The sequence below is a fragment of the Lathamus discolor genome, chromosome 2 (assembly GCF_037157495.1).
Source record: "Lathamus discolor isolate bLatDis1 chromosome 2, bLatDis1.hap1, whole genome shotgun sequence".
NCBI classification, from domain to species: Eukaryota; Metazoa; Chordata; class Aves; order Psittaciformes; family Psittacidae; genus Lathamus; species Lathamus discolor.
The window spans coordinates 97,471,044-97,494,753 of NC_088885.1; the positions used below are offsets into that span (position 1 = coordinate 97,471,044).

Sequence of the window (23,710 nt, forward strand, 5' to 3'; positions counted from 1 at the left end):
AAACAGGGTAGAAACTCAGTCAGAACCTACACTCTTACAAGTAACTCTTTCAAATGGCTATGTTAGTTGTCTAGAATCTAATATAATGATTTCATGGTAACTCTCTAACTCAAAAGCAGAAATCGTAAGTGCAGAGAATGATACTGCTAAAAGAGAAGTTGCAAATAAAATCCGGGAGTTCAGTTTGCTAGCAAATCACAACCTCTCGTGAAACAGTAAGTTAAGCCTTATGAAGCCGGGCTTTTCTTGCTTGTTTCTATTTTTTTCTTCACTTAATTATTAATTTCTTTTCAAAATTGATATAAAATAATTCATAGGTCAATAATTATTTCCATTAACTTAGAGTGATGTTTTCCAAGTCTTTTTATCACCTTACAAAACATCAAGTGAAGATTTGTGGATGCTAACTTGCTACTTTCTCAGCTTTTGATATTTTTCCCTGTTCTTCTATACTATATAAAGCTTGTTATTTATTCTGGGATTATCTGGAAAATAATTTCCATCTATAGGTGTATGGAAAAAAAATCCATCATATGCCATCTATCATCTACAGTTTCATGTATTTCATTCAAAGGAATAAGAGCTGATGATGAGTAACAGACAAAATCATACGCTGATATACACAAACTCATGACAAATACCTATTTGCTGGAGTAGATTTCAAGTCTCAGACTTACTTGGCGGCAGCATCTTTTCTCAGCTGTTCATGTTTCATTAGAAGATTCTTCCTCTCTTGAAAAGCCTTTCTAACTTTGTATCCTTTGTAGACAGCTTGAATTTTGAAAGCAGCAATGTCCTGTATGGCAGCTATAGACAGAGCCCCATGTTCTAACATGAACTGAATCACTTCATGGTGTTCACCAAGCAAGGCATAATCAAGTGGAGTATATCTAAAAACCAAGCAAAACAAGACAAACCCACAACTATTATAATTGAAATTGCGTTCTAACCATAATGTGCATTTACTTAACCCTCACTTCATAATAAGGGACCTTCTAGTATGAAGACAGATTAAACAATGGTTTTTGAATCTGTCTTCATCTGTTTAACACAGGCTGTTTTACTAAATTTTTAATACTTTTTTCCTGTCTTACTCATTCTACACACTGTGACTATGTTTAAGGCTTACTTTAGTCTCCTAATATAAAAAGTGGGGAGGGGAGGAGGCAGACTACATGCTGTGTTGGATCAAAATCCTCCGAAGCCCAACCCATAGCATTAACTGCTTTAGGCAAGCAGTCTTACAAAGGTGTTATTGAGGTTCTCATAGAGAAATATAATCCAAACAAAATACAAGTTAAAACATTTTTTGTGTTACTCCTATATGAATTTCAGTTCTAGAGATTTACTGTCAAATCTGGCTTAGCTTCTATAAGAATGACTGAGGACAGTATGACTGACCAAGCAGAAAGACCACTAGGAAGACTTAGGTCTGTTTTCAAATGGATACAGGTACTAAAAATATTAAATACTTTGGTTTTTAATAGTGTCAAAGATGCCTAACCCCTTTTAAAAATAATTCCCAAATTTCTCATTGTCACCACAGGAAAAAAAAATTTATGTACCTCCCTCACCAACACTGAAACATTAGGCAAAGACATTTAGTGACTGAAAGTTATCAGTCACAAACCATAATAGAGACCAAATAATACAAGACTATCAAATAGCAAGTGTCAATGCATGTGACTGTGAAAATTAGGGCTCCTCTTGATGGTAACTTGCTAGGACGCAATGCTGGTAAGCAAAGAAAACTAGACAGAAAGCAGAATTGGACTTGCCATGCAGCAATGATTTGATGGAAGGATTGACGGTATCTGAACTAAAGTGTCTGCAGGAATAAAGGCAATGACATAACATGAAGATTTGTATGTCAAGGTGTGCTGCTGATAGCATTTAAAGAGATACATATTTTTGATAACTGAAGAACGGGAGCTTCAGAAGGGACCTCCTTTCAGAAAACCACATTTTAAAATTATAACTGGTTTTGAAAATTTTAATTAAAGACACAAAAGGTACTAAAATAAACTTTACCCACACACTACTAAGCATGTGTGTGCCAAGACAATGTATTATATTACAGATCCCAGTCACAGAATCATAGAATAGTTAGGGTTGGAAAGGACCTTAAGATCATCTAGTTCCAACCCCCCTGCCATGGGCAGGGACACCTCACACTAGATCATGTCACCCAAGACTCTGTCCAACCTGGCCCTGAACACTGCCAGGTATGGAGCATTTATCACTTATAAAGACTGTATTTTTAAATGTAGATTCTCTAACCCCATTATAGCTAACTCTGAAAGCAAAAAAATTACTCAAATCAAATCTGAGTATGGGTTTGTATGACTGGACACTTCCCATTCAAGGCTGCTCACATGTGCTTCTTACAACCAGCTATTGCTCTGCTGCCTCAGTTCACAGCCTGTTATGAATTTTCTTTTCCACTGGTTCTCTCTAAAGCAGACAGCTTTTTAATCAAGCTTGGTTGACAGGAAAACATGCAAAGAAGACATCAGCCAACAGCTGTTATATACGTAATTTTGCACGTAGTTGGTCAAGCAACAGCTAGCCTGTCATGCGCCCTGGATGTCAAACTGGATTATGAAATAAATTTGCCAAGAACAACAAACCTACCACTCTACAGACTGGCACTTGATTACATATCTGCAAGCAAGTGGGCAGCTTAAAATCCTAGATGCAATCCCAGCTCCATCTTTTCCGAAAACTATTTAGTTTTAACTACTATGTTGAAATTTTGAACTGGCATCTCATGTTGCACTCTAAGAAAATGAAGAAGGGAAGCTTCTTTCTACAGGTATATTTGAAAAACTTTACTGTCTGGTAAAATTGTCACTGATTAAAAACCAATTTCATTAAATTACAGATGAACCATATCTATGAGGTTATTTTTACTCTCTCTTACAACACTCATCTTGATTTTTCCATTTTCCAAGCTTCCGATCTCTTAAAAATAAAACAAGAATTTGTAGATGCTTACTAAGAGTCAACTGTGCATTTCTTACATACTATATATATATATTTATTATATTTAAAGACTCTTTCATCTAGAAATATTTGGGATCTGTTTTATTCTGCACATGGAATAGTGCTTAAGGACTGACATTTGGAATACTGCTAGTTACATCTTGAATAATGTAAGTTTATACGTAAAAACATATATTAATACCAGAAGGAAACAAAAATAGATACTAACTGAATGACTATAGTAAAACCACAGCTAAGGTCTTTTCCTGAGATTTGAACATCATTAGAACATTTCTACAAAGTGAGGAAAATAGCAGCCTCCTTTCTGGCAAAATAGTGGCCTTTAATCTTACTTATGAAAAGTAATTTAATTACAACTGTTTATTTAATTTTCTATCAAAAATTAGGAACTACTTATACTTCCATTTGTGTTTCTCAATAAAAAAAGAATAGAAAAGGAAGAGATCTCAGTGGTTTAGAGTAGAGAACAAAAGAGAAATGATGGGGGAAGAAAGCAATTAAAACTGAGATAAGTATGGAAGACTCAAATTTAGCACTAAAATATAATGGTTTAAGGTCCTTAAGTTATTTAAAATGTTGAAATATTCACATTTATCTGGCATACTGATCATAATTTTATTTATAATTATGAGGGGGTCATCTATTCTAAAAAAGGCATTATATATTTCTGCTAATAGTAATTATCTTCACAGTCAGGTGACTAATTTGAACTCCACAACCAAAATCACTTTTAAAAAACTATTATTTATATGTCAATGAAAGACAAAGAAAAGAGATGCAAATGTACTGTCTCTTTGTGATTATAGGAGGACTTTTTTTTTTAAACTAGGCCTTCAGCATACAGTTCACCACCAGGTAATCTGCAATCACTATTTTAAAATGTAACATTTCTCACGTTTTCTTTCTCCTCACTATATTCCTACCAAACAGAAAAATTCCAGTCTACTCCAACACCAGCAGAAATGCCTTATCCATCTTTTGTCTGCACATATCTACTGTCAACTTTATATAAATTAAAAAGATCTTTAATATTTCAAACAAGACTAGAGTGAGTAAATACTCATAGAAATCTCTCTAAGTTCAAGGTTCAAAAGTGTACACAGTTAAAGTTGAAATGTCTTACTTAAAGAAGAGATTTTCACATTAGAAAAGCTAATTACAATGAAGACTGAAGCACTCCTTTTAGACCCAAGATCGTGATTCCCTGGTAATATCTGAACACTTAACATTTAAACCAGTATGCAGCACTTCAACTAGATTACAAAATAATGCAATCAGACAAGCAATACCTCTCCTCGCTGTTCTCCATATGGTTAGGGAAAGCATCAAAACCAAGCAGCAACTTTATAGCATCAAGGTAGCCATTGTTACAGAGCCAGTGCAAAGCAGTTCTTCCCTGTAAACAACAGAACAGAACAACAATAAATGTTGTCCCCAAACTCTATCATGCCACAATAAAAGTTGTAAATCATACTGTAATTCAATGCTTTTCTGGACATGAAGGACAAAGTGATTCTTTCTAAATAAACTTTCCCGTTAAAATAAAAGAATACAACACTTAAAAATTAAGTAATCCTTTTTTAAAAAAAAGCCAAGATGACAACACTCATGCTCTTCCACATAAAGCAGCTGAAAAACAGGATTAGGAGACTAGCTCTAGAGTCAGTTTCTTTGCAGCTGTGCCACCCAGGTCTGAAGCAGCTCTCATCAACTCTTGTAGTTCAGACTGTTTTCTAAGCTGCTCCAAAATACTGTGACAAGACTGAAAGAATTACTACAGAATTCAAAATCAGATGAAGCTTAAGGAGAAAAAGGCTCCAGCTGTGCTTTCAAAACGAGTTTTGATTTCACAAGTCTAGTTTCTCTCACATGAAGCAAGTCCAACTCTCAAGCTGCACTTGATAAGTCAGGTCATATATAACCACTCTTGGGACTGGGATCACAGAACCACAGTATGACTACCTCAAGTTCTGTTAATATCAACAAAACATAGATATTTCACTTCACTTTCAGGCCATTTCTCCTGTCTGCATCTTGCTTTTCTGAACTTCAAATACAGGAAATAAGGTGTGGTACCGCAGAAGAACATGAAGATATTCGGAGTTCAGTGCTAGCAAGCTGCCCCTCGAGCCCCAAGGGCTGAAGAGCTGTGTCTGTGTGAAAGAGGTGGAGCTGATGTGCTTAGCTGTACTCAAGTTGATGCCATACACAGCTGGAAGCAAAATCTCCCCAGCATGCTCTGTAGATCTCATAATAAGAAAAAACACTTCTCCATTACCTGGAATTATCCATGTCTTACAATGAATAGCTACAGAGAAGTTTAACAAATTGGGTGAAATTATTTTGACTGATAAAGTTCTACCAACTTCTGAGAAATTATGTCATATAACAAGGAAATCTGTTACATGTTGCACAATTATTCTGGTTCCTAATTTCACTTACTGCTTGAATAATGGCATAAAAGAGCATGTACACTAATCAGCATTCTTATCTTTTTTTTCCTGGAAGAGTGATACCTATGTGGATACTTAGGTGGATAAGTAATGGAAGCATTTCTTCTGCAATTTCACTGGTAATATCTTACTTTCTTTACCTCTATGCTGAAGAAACACATTGCAGGGTATAAAATCACGTTCCCACATCAGCAGTTAATAAGGAACAATAGAAATTAAGAAATCAAAAGATTGATTCCTCATAAGCTCACATTTTGATAAGGAAAAGTCAAAAGTGAGATGGAAAAATATGAATCTTAAATTCCTGCTGCATATTAAAATTCTTCTTTTCATTTAAGACTTTAGAAGTGAAGCCGTAGGGAAAATTACAGCAGGATGTATTTCCTTTTGGATGTATTTCCTTTTATGACAAACAGCAGCAAAGATGCTTCTATGTCCCAGAAAAGAGAATTACCTTGAAGAAAAGCAAAATGTTTTCATTTAAGATTATCCTAAAGTTAATTAAATAGCTTAGTGAATAACAACATACCTCTTTATCCTGAATATTTGGATCTGCGTTGTTTTCCAGCAAGACTACCATGCAGTTAATGTAGCCTCCATAAGCAGCACACTGCAGAGGTGTTCTACCTGCATAATCCTGCACGTTAGGGTTGATTTTATTTTCTATCAAGATTTGGCACACATCAGCATTTCCTCCCAGGGCTGCCCAGTGAAGGGGTGAATGGCCATCTTGGTCAACCAAATCTACTCTTGCTCCTCCTGTAACAACAAATACATTTTTGAACATAAAAAGAAAATACTTTTGAATGCAAAGAAAATAAGTAAGTTATGTTCAACTAAACTTATCTGGTAAACTGCCAATTCAGAGAAAGATTTCTGAAAGTAACTTCAACTTTGTTACTCAAATCTTAAAACTTAAATCGAAATTAAACACAGTTTCAGTAAGGGTCAGGCGTTGAACTTCTTTACAAGCTTCTGAGCATCATCTCTGATGCTTTAGAATCTTCAGATCTGTCAAATGGCCTTGAAAAAACTAGCCTATATTAATTTTCAGTGAAACTATTATCTATAAAATCACTTCTGAAGATTAGACTTCAGATAAAAAATTTTAAATCTGTAAAACAGACAAAATACAGTGTAAGAATGGTTTTTGAAAAATGCTTGATTTTTTAAAATTCAAGCATGCCAAGACTCTTCTATGCAATTAATTTCTTTACATGTATTTGTAAGATGAAAAAACTCCATACAAAACAGAATCCCACTAATACAAAAACTAGAATCAACCAGCAACAACTGTCTGTATCATAAAATACATAATTAAACATAACTCAGATTCTGATAATCAAACTTCTTTCATCTACATAAGCTAAATGGCATAGGGGGTGGGAGGAAGAGCTCAACAAGTGGTTAAAATATGCCCAGGGAAGCTTTTCAGTAAGAAAGGTTGGTGGATGGAATACTTGTATCTTCTTATTAGACCGGATACTTCAACTGTCCCTCAATGGGATAATATCTGATGGAAGAGGAAGACTGCTTCCAGCTACTCAGAACATTTCTGTGAAGCTAAAATGACATTATTTTGCATCTAAGATACCCCTGTTCCTTCACTATACTTCTTACACTTCAGCAGAGTTCCTACAATTATCTCAAACTGTGTACATTGTTAAATCTTATTTTTGCCTACGAATACCACCTATAAAAAGCAATCAGAGGAAAATATTAATTCCAAAATCATATAATTGAGTTGGAAGAGACCTTTTAAGGTCATCTAGTCCAACCCCCTGCAATGACTAGGGACATGTTCAACTAGATTAGGTAGTTCAACTAAAGCTGTCCAGTCTGACCTTGAATGTTTCCAGGGAATGACTAAGGTTTTTTGACGGTTACCTTCATTAAAAAAAAAGATTTATTTAAATAGTCAAAAAGTCTTCAAAGAAGCCTAAAAATGCTTTCTCACGAAACAGAAGAAAGCTTAATTTGGTTTTGTTTACTGGAGAGAAAAAAAAAGACAGGAAAACAATGACTTGCTATGGGAAGAGGCAGCCTGAGACACTAGAATGTACTTGAAAAGGCTGGAGCAGAAAAGAGCTGTGAAAAGAACCATCCCAACTTTGAGTTTTATATTTTAATACTTCAAGCCTTTTTGCATAACACTCTGACAATCTTTTACAGCGTAGTTCCCTAAAGGGTACTTAGAGACAAAACCTGCTTTAGGGAAGTAATTTTCTACCCCTGTCTCTTGCTTAGCTACAGTTTATTTCCCAGTCCCACAGAAAGTAGCACCAGAACTGTGAACGGGTTTGTAAATTCCTAACAGCTGACCTCTAATGAGTGTTTGTATCACTTCTTTGTGTCCCATCTCACAGGCTCGGAAAAGCGGTGTGTGTTTCATGACATCCAAAGCATCCACCTGTGCATTATGTTCCAACAACAATTTCACTGTGCTGACATGGCCAGAAAGGGCAGCAGCATGTAAGGCTGAAAGAATAAAGCAGTAGGAAAAACAAGTCACAATGCCATGAGCGCTGGATATTCACAACTAAAACAGTCAAAATTAATTTCAAGCATTTTTGTAGAAAAAGTGCTTTGCAACCACAAGTGAAGAATCATAACAATGGATCACTAACCATATTTTCTTGCCATATAAGCAATAAGCAGAACTGCCAGCCCTGAAACGTGTCTAACTTACACGAATATGCATTTTAACTTTAAAACCACCAAGGCTGGCTTACAAAGAGGATTTGTGGAAGGTTAGCAGCTTCTGATTAAGAGAACATAACATGACCTACTTTCATCTCTCTTTTGTGGCATCTCTTACATCACCCTGATGAAGATGAAACTGCCCATTGCCAGTGAAAGGAAGCTTTCATTATTTCTTCAATGTTCTCCTAAAAATACCTTTTTTATTTCTCTCAAATAAGCAAAGCTGTCTCAGTTGAAGCTAACTCCAGAGTACTACTCAGCTTCAGCTGTTCCTGCCCAACCCCCCGCCCCCTTTTTTTTCTGTTTTCAGAATTACTTAGAGAAAATTTTACACAAAATTATGTAGCAAGGCCATCACATCTTGCACAGTATCTGCAGCTCCCTGTTTTCTTCAGGAAAAAGAAAGAGATGATGGAAAACCAGATACTGCATTTTGTCTCATCCCTACAATTTATGAATCCTGTTTGTATAAAAACTATGCAAGTTGATTCTGCAGACTCCTACTCTTCCATAGTTTTCTTTGCCCTCTCATAACTTTATCTCTGAGGTCTAAAGTATCTAAAGTAGCTCTGTGTTGTTTGTTCATTTGGACTCAGTCACTTACAGACTTCACTGAGTCCAAACCAACAAATAACACAAAGCTATTTTAGATACTTTAGACCTCAGAGGTAAACATGTGGTGTCCTATAACTGAAGTTGCTATTGCCTCAAACAGCATCTGTTAGCTGGAGTTGAGGAAAACGCTGAAATGCCAGTCTGATCAGTACATGGTTCTTTCTTGAGGAAAGGAGAATTACACACACCAATGAGATTTCAGACCCATGGAGGACACATACATTGGTGATTTCACTTACAATTTAATTTCAAAATGCTTTGGATTATTTCCTGTAGTCAGCAATTGAATCAGATCATCTACATTCTCATACTGCCTCACATGTAGAATATTTCACAGATGACAAAATCAAAATAATTCAGAATGAAAATAGAGAACAGTGCAATTCATATATGTGTACTTAGTAAAGTGAATCCAAATTTCCCCAAGAAATTTCACAAATATCAATCTTTGCTGAGAATTCAGCCTGCTTAAGCAAGCCAACTGTGAGGCTGTAAACAGTACCTACCTGCCTTTACTTGTTTAATGTTAAAATAGCAGGGTCAGAATCCAGCAGAGGCATTATACAGAAAGGCACACCATGAAGGCCAATGCTAGAAGGAATTGCTTCTTGAACCATGGCCAGAATATCAAAACAGTCAAGCTTTTTGTATTTGCCACCTAATGGTATCAGCCTCACACAGACTCTGAAACAGTAACCCAACATAAGCTGTTACACAGGTACTACCAAAATGCACAGGTTGTTCACACTGTCCATGAATCAAATACAGCTGAAGTGTGTTGCCTTAAAACACACATTCTCAAAATTAGTGATAGTAAATGGAATTGTGATCCAGACAAATGAGGCACTTCCTACAAGAACTGGGGTCACAGCCAGAGACATGTGGAGAAGTGCTGCCTTAATAATTGAAATCATGCCTTTAAGATGACACTGATGTTTAACTGTTATACATCCAGCTAAAAAGCATAGGGGCACTTATCACACTAATGAAAAATATCTGTAAGCAGCAAGATCTGCAGTAGTGATGCAAGTGGGTGGCTATCAGTAGAAATCTGACAAGAATGAGATTCCCTGCCGTGCTGTACATTTGGATGTGCCTGGTTTTCATGGTCTGACCTCACAGTAAACTCTAGGTTCTGTTTTTTGTACCGCATTTTTTATGAAACCGAAGGCAGTAAACCACTCCATCAGATGACACATGGGGTGTGTATAACAATGCAATAGAAAAAGAGCTGCTGTGTCAGCTTGGCCGGTTCTTCCCCCCATCACTCATTCTGACGCAGGCATCTTGTTTCGCACTTTGTGCTCAATATTTTCTTGTAAGCCAAATTTTCTGTGATGGAGTCACGGTGACTGAAGAGATTCTTAGGCCAGCTGGTCACAATAGGCCCTTTGTTCAGCCGACAGACAGAGCCCTCTCCATTGTGCGCAGTGACGGCAGAACTATAAAGCTGCCCCTGTAATGCTCCTGCAGCGCTGATCTCCAAGAAGAAGGAAATTCCTTTCCCTTGGTGTCATTCTTCTACACAATACAGAGAGTCTCCATGTTCTAGCAGAGCTGAATGGAGAGCTTGCTCTTTTTAAGTAAATGCAAAAGGCTGTGTTAACGCAACATTATAACTGAGCTTAACTGAGTTGGCACACAAAAGTCAGAAAAACACAACCTTGAACTCTCCGCAGCAACTGTATCCCAGGCAGGGTGGCATCTATGCTATTTTCTATTAACGCATAGTTCCCTTTCGGAATACAACACTTTTTCCCTCACCAAAACTTGGAAATGATTAAAAACCTTTGGAAAAAAAACCCAAAAACCAACCCAGGTCTGAAATCAGAGAGTGATTTACTGGTGGGCTTCTTTTCAAGTTTTACAGCTCACGATAATAAAGCCCATGCTACTGCACATGCTTGCACAATGGTAAAGTTCAGATTGCTCGACAGCAGGCAATGAAAAGCATAGGTCCCCACTTTAAGACTATTAGTGTGTTCTATACCAGAGCAGTTTCAAGTAATGAAAAATCCATTCATTTCCTTGGATTAAAAGCCCTACAAGAAAATCAAGATTAAAAGGTGATTACACATCACTGCTATGAAAGGTTTAAGACTGAAAGATAATAAACCCAACCACCTGAATTATTCAAGCATGAAATCTACACCTGAGTAATTTCAGAAACACAGTATGTGATACTGTCTGCAAAGAAGAAAACCCTTTGCAAGGAGATTTTGCACAGTGACTACAGCATTACAGTGCCTTAAGTTCTGAAAACAATACTATAAGGTATTTAAAAGGGAACGGATAAAAGACAAAATAAGACTAAAACTGAAGAGTATGTAGTCTGTAAAACCATCAGACATGAAGACTGAGATTTTATTTGTTGCACTTTCTTAACCTCAAGAATTACAAACTATCTTAACTTGGAAAAACTGGTATTTTTGTGTGTTAATTTGTAATGAAAGCAAGAATTTAGATAGTTAAATAGAATTTTATGGTAACTGTACTTGGCTTTTGATGCAAAGATCCACCATACGAAAGTAATATTCATACATATTATCTTCAAATCCTGAACAACGCAACCCTGACATTGTGTTTCTTTAACATTTGTATGTTATTTGAAGTGTGGTCTGAAAAGAGAAAAGTCGTTAAACTTGTATCCTTGTTTTCTGGTTGGGGTACATCTATGCTGCAAGTTCCCTAAATCTAAGCATGCACCTTAGGCTAGTTTGGGTGTGTGTCCAGCCAAAAGATAATGCTCAGTATACAAGCAAACACTGGAATATACATTATTGTTTGTTTAAAATAACATAGTTTTCTTCACAGGAGAAATGCCCTCTACTGTATTATTCATGGGTGTGTGCTCTAGCAGCTTGGCTATCACCTTACTACTTATTATACCTAAGTATTTGTTTCTGCGGTTAACTTCTAAATTTGTGACCTGGCTGTGACTGGCAGAGGGTGGTTCATAACCTCAGAGTTTACCCTTGCAGCCCCCTGCTACCACACCCCTCCAATTTATGCCCAGTATATCCACATTCTTGTGGTTTTTATTCAGATATCATCAGCACATTATACAGCTCCCCTACTTTTATTGTATTTCCAACACTGTTGCATACCCTTCAACACCGGTCTCTGTCAGAACCGTTACTCTATTTTTGTTGAAAGTACTACATAGGTACAATATTTCTACCAGGAATTCTTATAACTTTAATAAATTAAAGAAGATAAATTCATAGCTGCTACAGGAAGTTTTGAGTTTCATGACCTTGAATTCTGAAGCACTGTGCTGCATACCTATCTTTTGCTTAGAGCAGGTAATGGGATGATAAATTTGGGGATATCACGTTTGATCTCATCTGGACAACAGAAGTGCAATAGCTCTAATCTAATATAATGACACTACCTTTATAAATAACTTTGGTACTTATGATTCTCATTGCAATAATTTAGTCACTTCACTAGTTAGTTTGCTCTATATTGTTTCAAAGTATTCATTTATTTACAAACACATTTTTTAACAGGCATTTTCAGGAAGGGCTTTTTATACAATTATATTTAATTTTATTCTCCAAAATACCGAACAGCTCTTCCTTTCCAAGGATTACAGGTCTAACTAAATAGCAGCATAGGGATACATTTCTTCTTCTTGCTATGTTTCAAATTAACTGGTTTATTTCTTTCCCACCAAAAAGCAAAGAAGTGACTTACACACATAATGAAACTAATGCAGAAATATTTTTAGGACGAAGGTAGAGATCTGGAAGAGATTAATACGGTTTCTAACAATGTTTTTTATTTGGTGGAAATCACATTAACCTAAAACATCCTGTTTCTGTAAAACATCTTACCTGTGCCAGCGTATTTATCTGTCATGTTGATATCAATATCCAATTTTAAAGTCAGCATAGTCCTAATGACATCATCACTTCCTTTGCCAGCTGCCCACATGAAGGATGTTCTTCCCTCAAGATCTGAGTCATCTTTTACAGAAGGATGTTTCAAAAATACTTCAACTGTTTCCTGAAAAGACATACTATTGAAATTACCATTAAAAGGAATCTGTAACAACAAGAAACTATGGTTCTCATTTAGATGTTGATGAAGCAAATCAAAGCTTCATTTTTCCTTTTTATGCTTATACAAAGTAATAGCTCAACAGGAGCACTCTGCTGTCTGCTATACTGTTTTCCTCATCAGTGACATAATGCATGCTTAACTATGACTTTATTCATACTTTTTTCTCTTTTGTGTCAGATATCATGTGTTCATCATAAGGAAGTAAAAGACACTGCAGTCTCTGCGAAGAAAGTAATGGGAAAATATTATCAGCTTATCAAAACATTATTCTAACCCTATGATGCTAAAATAATGGTTCTCCTGACACATTCTTTTGCTCCAGTTCTAAATATGACTGCACATACAAATATTTTGGTTTGCTAAACTAAATATTAATAATAATAATAATAATAATGCACTTTTGAGGCAACAGAGCTATATTTCCTAATATTTAATAACATCAACAGATTACAAATTGCTGAAATATCAAAATAATTTTTAAATGTTCTCTTTTAAAGAAAATCTTTAAATCAGAGTCCAGGTTTTCCACTATAACTGTTACACTAAAATATCTAAAATTTAAATAAAGGCAAAATAATTATTTCTTCAAACTTTGTGTTCGGATTAAGCTCTTAGTCCACTTGTTTAATTTGCTGTTAAATTCTTAGTAAGCCACACAGAAAGGGAAGGGAGAGGAAATCACAACTGATAGAAGAAGAACTAGGGGAAGATTTTCCCTTTTCTGTCTTATGCCTTACAAAGGCTGTGTAGTTAACAGCTGGTAAATATCTCTTAAGAGCCACTGATAGGCTTGCCAACAAAAGCTGAAAAAAAGTGGGTTTCATTGTTTTATTTTTCTACTTTAGTATAAACATTATTTTATCTTTTTCCTTGTGTGACCCAAAAATAGCTCTATCACATTTCTGGATAGGATGAGAACTCCTTGGCTCTAAGGAATCAAATCCTTATAATCACAAAGGTGTTTAAATGTCCAAGTCCTACTGATTAGTTTGGATTTTTATTTTAACTACTGTTTTTTATTTCACCCCTCGAAAGAAACAGGAAATTTCTCCCTTATGTGAATGTGATCTAAGATACTAACAGCTTTATGAATTTGGGTCTAAAGTCTGAATTATATAATAGTCTCATCTTAACTACCCGTTTACTGTAAAAAGGTCCAGCCAGAAATAATGAAGAATGGAAGCATTAAGCCTTCCAAACAAACCAGCATGTGTATATAGCTTTGTGTACTCACACTGACTATCACTACCCCTCAGACACAAACGGCTACTCATTAGGCCAGCAACTCAGCACCCTACCAGTACTCTGCACTGCTTGAAATGCTGCAAGTGAAAAGATGTATGAAGACTGGATCTTTTCAATACTAAGGTACACATCCTAAAACATAAATAAGTAATTTTATTTTTCCACTAAGATTTAGCAAGATTTCTTTCAATCACTCATTCTTTCTAGAGTTTTTAATGGGAGAAAATAGAAGAAAATCCCATGGTGAGTTATTTTCAAAAATAAAGTTATCACAGTTTGAAAACAAAATGAAAATAAATTAGAACAGGATGGTTAAGAAATCGAAAAACAAAAGTATTAATCAGTTTAATTCTCCATGTATTCTGTCATTAAAAAATACATGTATTTTATTTCTATTATACAACTGGAGAAAACAAAAACAATAAAGCTGAAAAACAACAGTAAAGGAGAGAAGTAAACGTGGATCATTTCATTCTGTGCTATGAAGAAGCTCTGAAAAAGACTTTTCCTTAGGTAATAATTTGGGATGTTAGTCTTAGTGAGCAAGTTTCTCACATAAATCAAGTGCTGGCTAAGTCTCCTCAGTCTTTAAACACCTAAAATGTCGTATTAGAGTAAGTAAAACACATAAAAATCAGAGCAAAGAATAAGATATCGAGTTAAGGAAAAACTGAAAGCAAAGCAAATATTTAAAATAAACACAAAAGAACAACTTTCATTTTCTTGTTAGGGACTAAGAATCATCAAATTTTAACTGAGAAACTGCCTACGCAAACTTGGGCAGAGTGAAGAGAACAACTTAACTCTCAAACAATAAATATATAAATGCTACTGCCAAAACAAACATGGATGTATCTCCACTCCGTGGTTTGACTATGTACATGGAATGCAGCAATGGGAATTACTCAAGGATTTGTATGTAACTGAGAAAAAAAAAAAAAAGCAAAAATTGATGCTCAGAAACAGTCAGAGTAGTAAGAAAAGACAGCAGCTTTAGACATAATTTGAGCACACATAAACAGGAGCTTCTGGATACATCACCAGCTAAAAAAAGCTTGCAGATGCGAATGAGACTCTCCTGCCTGATTCTTCATGTAAGATGGGAAACACTGAGTTCACTGTAAGTTCACAAGATTATAAAGAATGTCTGATTCCATCACCTACTCTATTTCCCCACAAAATCCTAAATGATATCGTAGTTTGGTTGGCTGGTAGGATCAAAAGGCAGCAACATAATGAAGATGTTTCATACAGCTGAATCAAGCCCAGAGAAAGAAAGCCAGTATGAAAAATCATTTTTTAGGAATGTAACAATATAGAAAAAAAAAAAAAAAAAAAAAGCATGTGGAGATAATCATCAGATTTTAGATAAAAACATTCTGTCTTTCCCATGAGTCTGACTCAAACTAGAAAGAAGGGCTTTTAGAAATCAGAATTTTAGGCATGTGTGTCAGACTCAAACTGTGCATACCACATAATGGAAAATAATCAGCATCAATTAAAAAGAACACTAAAAAGGTGTAAATTATATACAGAGATATGCTCCAATAAAAGTCTCAATTTAAAAAATATTTGTTTGATCTTTCTAAGACAACTTCTGAAAAATCCCCATTAAAACTCCAAAACTCACTCTCACAAGGAAAGAGAAGTTGATAGTTGTGGTATTAATATACATTGGTCAGTTTTCTCTTTCAATAATACTTCTGGATTTCTTAACTTGAATGATTCCAAGAGTATCAAAATATTACTTGTCTTACAGAAATTAACATGTGGGTATGCAAGAAAGATCCAAATCAGTATCCCTGTTAAGAAAACACTGAAATATGTGCTCCATAGCTACATCAATTAGGCACTAAACAACCCTTTTTGTAAAGGGTTATGAATAACAAAACTTAGATGCAAGTTCTCAGCTTACTATGCATAGCATAACTCAACTATAAGAGGCAGAGCAGTATGAAAAAAGCCTTTGTAAGTTCCAATGCTTCAAAACTACTCCTTTAATAGCATCTATGACCAGCAATCATTAAACTGGTGAGTTTTATACTTAGCTTTACTATATCTGACCTTGCTTTGGAAAAAAAATAGCAATTCTAGGAAAATATAAGAATTTAGGCTGAGAAACCAATTTCCTTTGTTGTCTGACTTTTAAAATATCTTAAAAATATTAAAAACTTTAAAAAAACCCTTTTCAAAATATAGTGTTCATGGAGAACTGTGACAACAGGTACTCTGCCTTGAGAAACAATGGCTCATTCATTATAGCAAATATTCATAACTTAATCACTTTGAAGACAAGACTGGTTTGACTGGTACTGAAGCAGCTGTGCAATTCCCCATACAGGTGATCTTACTCTACATACTTATAGATTTTGCTATAATGAGCCTTAAAAAGTGAAAGTACTGTAAAATAGTAGGTGCCATTCTGCTTTCTACTGAAGTACCTCAATGATTATTATGTGTTCTGGTGAAAATATAAAGACCAAAGGGTCTTTCTTTTTACAGCAATTGAGGTTTTTAAAATGTGGTTTTAATAGTTTAACCACATTTATATCACATAACATAGGAAATCTCTGAATTAAGCTTGTGCAGACAACACTGTGTTTATAGGAAACAACTCAAACGGTTTGCTACCTTGCAAGTATTTCAGCAAAATATATTTATTTCACATTAGGGTATATGATACTTACAGCAAAGTTGCTCTGCGCTGCATAATGTAGGGGTGTTGCACCTTGACTGTCAGATGGGATAGTTCCAAACTTATTTCTTTCTAATAAGAGATGGACAATCTGTGCATGACCTGAAATAATATAATAAAACCACATAGGTATTGAATCCTGAAGTTAAACACTTCCCTATTAAAAGAAAAACAAAACATTAAACAACAACAACCACAAACAACCAGAAAACAAACCAAAAGAAAATGAACAGACTTTGAGGTCTAGGTAGAGCATCCAGTATCTAACCTAAAAACAGAACCCTGAAAATTAATCACAATTTACTGATCAGAAGTTCCCCATGGGCTTTGCCACCTAGAGACCTCGTCAAGTTCACAAAGGACTCTAGAGGTCTTGGCACATATTCCCCCTTTATTCCACATTGATTAGACAATCCATTTTTCCAACAGACAAAACTTCTCTCTTAAATACAATCAATTTCAAAAAAACAATATTTTGCTTCTTGGACTGAACTAAGTAATAATGACTATTTCTTTGGAAGAACGATCCTATGACACTTGAAATGTTTCACCATTTCTCTGTAAAAATTCAATATCCCTCCTTGAATGCAAATGCAAATCTGAGCACACTTTTTTTCCTCTAAATAAACATAATCAAACTACATGTATATTGTCACCGGAGTTACAGTAACTTGCTCCAGTGAGCAATTTGATTCTTTTATTGGAGTTCTTTGTCTACAGAGTCCCAAAGGGTCATGGGGACGAAGCCTGTTAAAAGAGAAAAGAAAGTGTTTGAAGATTCTTTCTTTTTATCCATGGTGGCACATGGTGGTTATTTTTTTCCTCCTGCACACAGGAGAATGTAAAATAGGACATTAATTTTCCAAATAATTTTATTTTTGTGCCTGTCATTTTGAGTTGCATTTCCCTGTATTTAGATTATTTACATTTTATCAGGATTTTACCTGTTTTGCACAGATGCAGTTTTGTAACCTGTAAAACCCAACCATGTAAAGTTTACATATGTAATTTACACAGCCTCTAAATCTCTGGATAGCAATCTGAACAGAAAAAAAACTTTATCTGAATAAAACTTCCTGTCAGATCTGATTAGACTGTCATAATGTGTCTGATGGAGAGCTTGTAGTAGGAGTAGAAGTGCCAGCTCTGACATTTTCTTGTTGTTCACTTGTGCTGGCAACTTGTGTTGTTCACTTCTTGTTTCTTTTTGGGAATCTTTTTAAGTCACTTGTCTATTTTGTGAAGGGTATTTTAGGTAAAACTAGATAATATAATACATAAATCCACTTAACTGGACACACATAAACTGCAATACATTACAATAAGCTGAAAGCAAACAAACAACTGATGATGCCACTGCCAAGCTCTCCACATCATGAAGCACTCACTTCCCCCAGGCACCTCACAAACCCTATGACCATCTTACACATGCACCAGTGAGTGTGCTACTATCAATCCATATATTAAACATTTGTAAAGTCTTCTTATTTTTCAGATAAAAATAATATAAACAGAAGTTCTGATATTTTCTTTATGCACTCCAATGGACTGTCTTGCATACACACTGGGATGTGCATACTCCACTTCAGACACCACTGCTCTGAAGGACCAGTTGTTTGGGGTTTTTTTACCTAAGAATAAAGATACATATGCAAGAACATCTCAGTATGCTCTACTTGCCTGAAAATCATGAGCATATACAGCCTACGGAAGTAATGTACTTTACAATGCTTTGGAGAATCTGAAGTTAAAAAAACACCAGTCGACACACAAACTTCTAATTGTGGTCTACCAGCAACTATTATTGTACTAAGAGATTACTAGCATAATGCCAAGCTGGAATTAAATAAAAAACAGACAGAAAGATTAAACACCACAGTCAATTAATTACAAATTATACAAATACCCACTGGGTGAAGAATAGATTGAGAGCAGCCCTGAGGAGAATGACTTGAGGGTGTTGGTTGACAACCTCAATGCAAGTCAGCAGTGTACACTTGCAGCCCAGAAAGCCAAACGTGTGCTGGGCTGCATCAAAAAGAGTGTGGCCAGCAGGTTGAGGGAGGTTATTCTTTCCCTGTAAATCCACACTCAAGAGACCCCACCAGGAGTCATCATAAGGACATGGAACTGCTAGACTGAGTCCAGAGGAGAGCCACAAAGATAGTCAGAGGGCTGGAGCACCTCTCCTGTGAGGACAAGTTGAAAGAGTTGGGCTTTTCAGCCTGGAGAAGAAAAGGCCCAGGGGAGACCTCAGAGCAGCCTTTCAGTACCTAAAGAAGGCTGACAAGAAAGCTGGGGAGGGACTTTTTACAAGGTCATGTAGTAACAGGACAAGGATGAATGACTTTCAACTGAACAAGGGTAGATTAAGATTAGATAGAAGAAATTCTTCACTGTGAGGGTGGTGAGGCACTGGCACAGGCTGCCCAGAGAAGCTGTGGCTGCCCTATCCCTGGCAGTGCTCAAGGCCAGGCTGGACAGCGTTTTGAGCAACCTGATCTAGTGGAACATGTTCCTGACCATGGCAGGGTTTAGAACTAGATGATCTTTAAGGTCCCTTCCAACCAAAACCATTCTGTGATTCTATAACTTTAGCACTGTCCAGTTTACCAAGTAAGGCTGCCCAGTGAAGGGGAGTTCGAAACAAGTTGTCATACGATGTCACATTGCAGCCTTCGTAAGAGGTCAGGACATCAACAACTGCTACATTCCCATCAGCAACAGCAAAATGAAGAGGAGTTCGTCCTTCATAATCTTGCCAGTTAAGCAGAGATTCTGTAGGTGCAGCTTCCTTTAAAAAAAAAAAAAAAAATTAAGTTGAAGAAAAAGTTATATACTCTTTACTCGTTTTTTTTGTGCGTCTGTCTTATAATAAAGAGATAAACTGTCCTTGTTTGGTACAATATAGTTCTACAACCAAAGACTTCTGTCACAGTACAGGCTATTTTCAAGTATTTCTTATGCAATTCGTTTCATACTTAATTACTGTACAGACTTAATTTTCAGTACATACCCTGTAGTTTTATCACTGTTGTGCAAGTGGCTCCTTGCACAGATCCTTAAAAGATTAATTCAGGCTCTTGTGGAAATAATTAGATCTTTTTAATTGATTTTCTAAGTTGAACACAGCACATGTATCTTCATATTTTTTCTCCTAGGGCACTCCCCTTTTTGGACAAGTTCATCTTATGGCTTTCATGATGACACTTTTCTAGCATTTTAAAACCATGTAACTTAACTATCAGTATTTCTAAAGGACTTGTCAACACCTCTAGCTGACAGAAGTAAGTTAGGGAGCACTTCTAATGAATGCATCCACTTGTAATGGGCTTAATTTAGAATATAAAAATCTTTTAAAGTATTGTGATTAGTCATTAGATCACATAACATAGTCATTAACAGACATAACTTGACATTTAATCACATTTTCTTAAAAAACTAAACTACTTTCACATAGGCTCCTAGCTATATAGTTTTGTATTATGATAATTTCCTGTCTCATCAACTTTTTTCTAGACAGATTTCTCTTCATGTCTTTCTTTCTCTGGCAAAAGAACACGTACAAATAAAAGAATATCAACTTAGCATTGAAGAGATCTCCAAATGGCAAATATCATAAAGGCATAAAGACCCATGAAATACAAACTTTAAATTTCACTTTCCTGAAAAAAGAGATGCATCTAAAGAATATGGTAAACAATAAAACAATAGAAACTCAGAATGCAGGACACCAAACATCTAGAGCAGAAGCAGAATGTCAAAACAAGAGCTTAAATAAACTATAGGGAGTATATCTCCAGTAATTTAGTTGTAGGAACCCTGTGCAAAACAAAAAAGGAATGTGGTCCTGAGATACTTAGCTTCTAACACCAGAGTGGATTTTAAATAATGAAAACTGACAAGAATCCTCCTGAAAATACAGAGCCACACTGCATCTTAAAATATACTTATGAAAGAAGACAGAGATTGTAATTGGTGCAACTTGTTAACAGTTAAAGCAAGTTCCTGATCCCTTTCTCACTAAACTCACTGCAATTTTGACTTTCACTAGGTACATATATAGGCCATAAAATCACCTGTATTTTCATCATTAGAAATGCAGTAACTATTACGTAGAAAACAAACTTCTGACATTGAGAATTATAAAGGAAGAAGCAGAAAGCCAGGAAATTCCAGAATTATGGTTTCTATACAAATATTAATTGCCCAGGGTTGTACATTCCGTATGCTCTATTTAATAGATAAAAACATAAATACATTTAACTGTATTGCCATTATGGCTAAATTAATACTGCAGTAGTAACTTCAATCTGCAATGCCCCGAATCATTGTTTCTCATTGCCTTTCTAACAGTGTCAACTTAAACCTCTAATATTTGATTAATGTAAGTTTTCTAAAGTTAAAACACTCACATACTTTGCACACAGTATGCAAATGCTAATTAAATTGCCTCACATATAAAAAAAAAAAGCATCAATTTTAGGTTTTAGTAGTTCGCTATGTTTTGCTGGAGAAAAAATTAATATACTTGAAACATACCGTAGGTCATTACTATATCTATCTAGCCAGTAGTACAACAGATAATCTATTAAATACAGAAAAAAACAATAAATGTGAATCTTTTGACTACAAAACTGCAAAGTTAAAATTGTTACATGCACAAAACACAATAATCAAAGCATGAAAAACACTTCTTTGAATAAGCATTCAAAAGCATTTATCTGAGCCAATACAGTGAAAAGTTTTACGTCTTCCTTAGCTTTAATAATTCTCAAGAGAAAGCCAACTGATAGTATGCTTACTTCATGTCTCCAAAGAGCTCAGCAGGGGGAGTAAAGAGCTGACTACAAAAATTTAGAAGGGATCTTCATGAGAATTACTTTTTCAGAATGACTAAAAATGTATGATGATATGCACAGAAGTTATTACTGAAATTCCAACTCAACCACTGGAAAACCTGTTTGAAAAAAAATGCACTAACAAGGAAATAAATACTTCTTCACTTCACCTGCAATTTACTGATGTAATCTGGACAGGTAATTTTGTTAAAAGCACAACAGCATATTAAACACAATTCCTAAAACTCCTGTCTCAAAGACATTGATGTTGCCCAGAACATCTCCTCATAACCAAAAAGTGTTATTTTTGCAAAACGATAAAGAATCTTTAAATGACAAAGCTACTACTTATATTCTAGTGTAAAATTACACACGTGTTCTGAAATTCTTACCACTTTAACTAAAATTTTCTAAACTTTTCTCTGCCTATTCAAGAGCATAATTCCTTTAGATTTTAAGTGGTTTTGGTGTCTAACTAGCTATAACTAAACTGTCATACTATATTAATATTTTAAGCACAATACACAGAAGAAAGAATCTACACATTTTTTCTGTGGTAACTAGAACAATGGAATAGTAGGCAATATGAAAAGTGTTGTATAAATAAATGTCATGTCTCTTACCATGAAGAACAAATAAAGAGAAGAGATACAAAATAGACAGAGAGTACTAAGCAGTTGCTTCCATCATATTAATGGAACCTTATTCTGTTCTTTTCTCCTTACATCTTCCCAACGTTTTCATGTAACCAAGCACTGCTGAATCTGGAAAGGTGGAAAAGGAAGTTGACCATGAGAGGTTCTCCAGATTAGAGTTTCCCTCTACTTTACATGTTTACTCTCCAAATATGTTCTGAGTTCCATTTTTGCTGTATTTCATGGATTTCAATATTAGTTACAATAAATTTGTGTGTGACTGTCACCTCTGCAAACTCAACCTATTTGTTCAACATTCAGCTGAGCTCTTTTCTTTATTATTTTGGCAATTCCAATGGGCTAACAAACAACAAACAGAAAGACGACCCTTAATATTATGAATTTATAAACGGGAGACAACAAATGGACACATCCATTTGTTTCCATGCAAAGCATGGAAAAACAAGAGTATTTTTCAGTATCATAGCCTGTGGTCTTAATAAAACCAGCAGCTTAACTTTTGTCAAGTTTTTGTAAAGCAGCACCAGAGAATTCTCAGTAGGACACTAGAGAAAATTAATTTTGTGGGGCATTCTTGCAGGGTTTTAAACATAACATGAGAGAAACAACAGCAGTGTTGTTTTTTGTAACTTAGCAGGCAACAGAGGTTGCCAGTGCAGATTGAGCTGAGGTAGATTATCCATATCTGACTGCTATCTGAGCAACAGCACATAGCTTACTGCTTATAGCACTTTATCATGAAAGCAAAGACAAATGGTTTGTGTTGGAGGTGATTAGAAAAATGGAGAGGCAACAGTGACACAGAGTTGTAGGCAGAGGCACTGCTATCACTACTGGACAATATTCTCATGAACTTAGAAATGCAGTTATGTGAGTTAAGACACAAAATAACCGAAATTTTAACTGTATGGGCATGTACATTAGAAATACCATACAGAAAGGATGTGAAAAGCTATAAAGTTAACCTGGATGTGAAGACCTAAAGAGGAATGAGAATAAAAGATGATACTTGGGCAACAAATCTGGAACTAGTTAATATGGCAAAATAAAGTAGCTAAGAAATGAGGGGAAGATTGTGAACTCTGCTAGGTAGATATCTATCAAGACAAGTAAGAAAACCACTTTGGTTTGGAGAGAAGACAAGACCTTACTGAAGGATTAAACTCAGGCATCATTACCACCACCAAAAGTTATATTAATGCTCAACTACATATCAATAATGTTTCTGTATCATCATCTTTTACAGCATATTCTGTAAGCTAAAGTGCTTTTTCATTTAAACTTGCTATCCATCATAAGCATACGTAGGTGTAACTATCTGGAATATAATTTGGAATATATAAATTTAGTTGATGCATGAAAAAGCCTAGATGGAATAAAGAATACACTCTTAACTGTCAGATTGAAAAAAAAAAAGTCAAAACCCAA

At 35.4% G+C, this 23,710-nt stretch overlaps 1 protein-coding gene across 5 annotated transcripts in view; it reads right to left on the minus strand.

Annotated features, from left to right (window-relative positions):
• Nucleotides 1–23,710, minus strand: part of INVS (inversin) — an 86,218-nt gene that overhangs the window by 21,257 nt on the left and 41,251 nt on the right. For 4 of the 5 annotated variants that reach the window (XM_065667829.1, XM_065667830.1, XM_065667827.1 and 1 more), the window contains exons 6-12: nucleotides 19,399–19,579; nucleotides 16,778–16,887; nucleotides 12,617–12,788; nucleotides 7,782–7,937; nucleotides 5,989–6,218; nucleotides 4,296–4,402; nucleotides 678–890 (exon numbers count right to left, since the gene is read on the minus strand). In XM_065667829.1, coding sequence (XP_065523901.1) covers nucleotides 678–890; nucleotides 4,296–4,402; nucleotides 5,989–6,218; nucleotides 7,782–7,937; nucleotides 12,617–12,788; nucleotides 16,778–16,887; nucleotides 19,399–19,579 — 1,169 coding nt within the window. Of the gene's footprint in view, nucleotides 1–677; nucleotides 891–4,295; nucleotides 4,403–5,988; nucleotides 6,219–7,781; nucleotides 7,938–12,616; nucleotides 12,789–16,777; nucleotides 16,888–19,398; nucleotides 19,580–22,249; nucleotides 22,391–23,710 lie in introns of all 5 variants that reach the window. The other variant, XM_065667831.1, reaches the window with a different exon arrangement.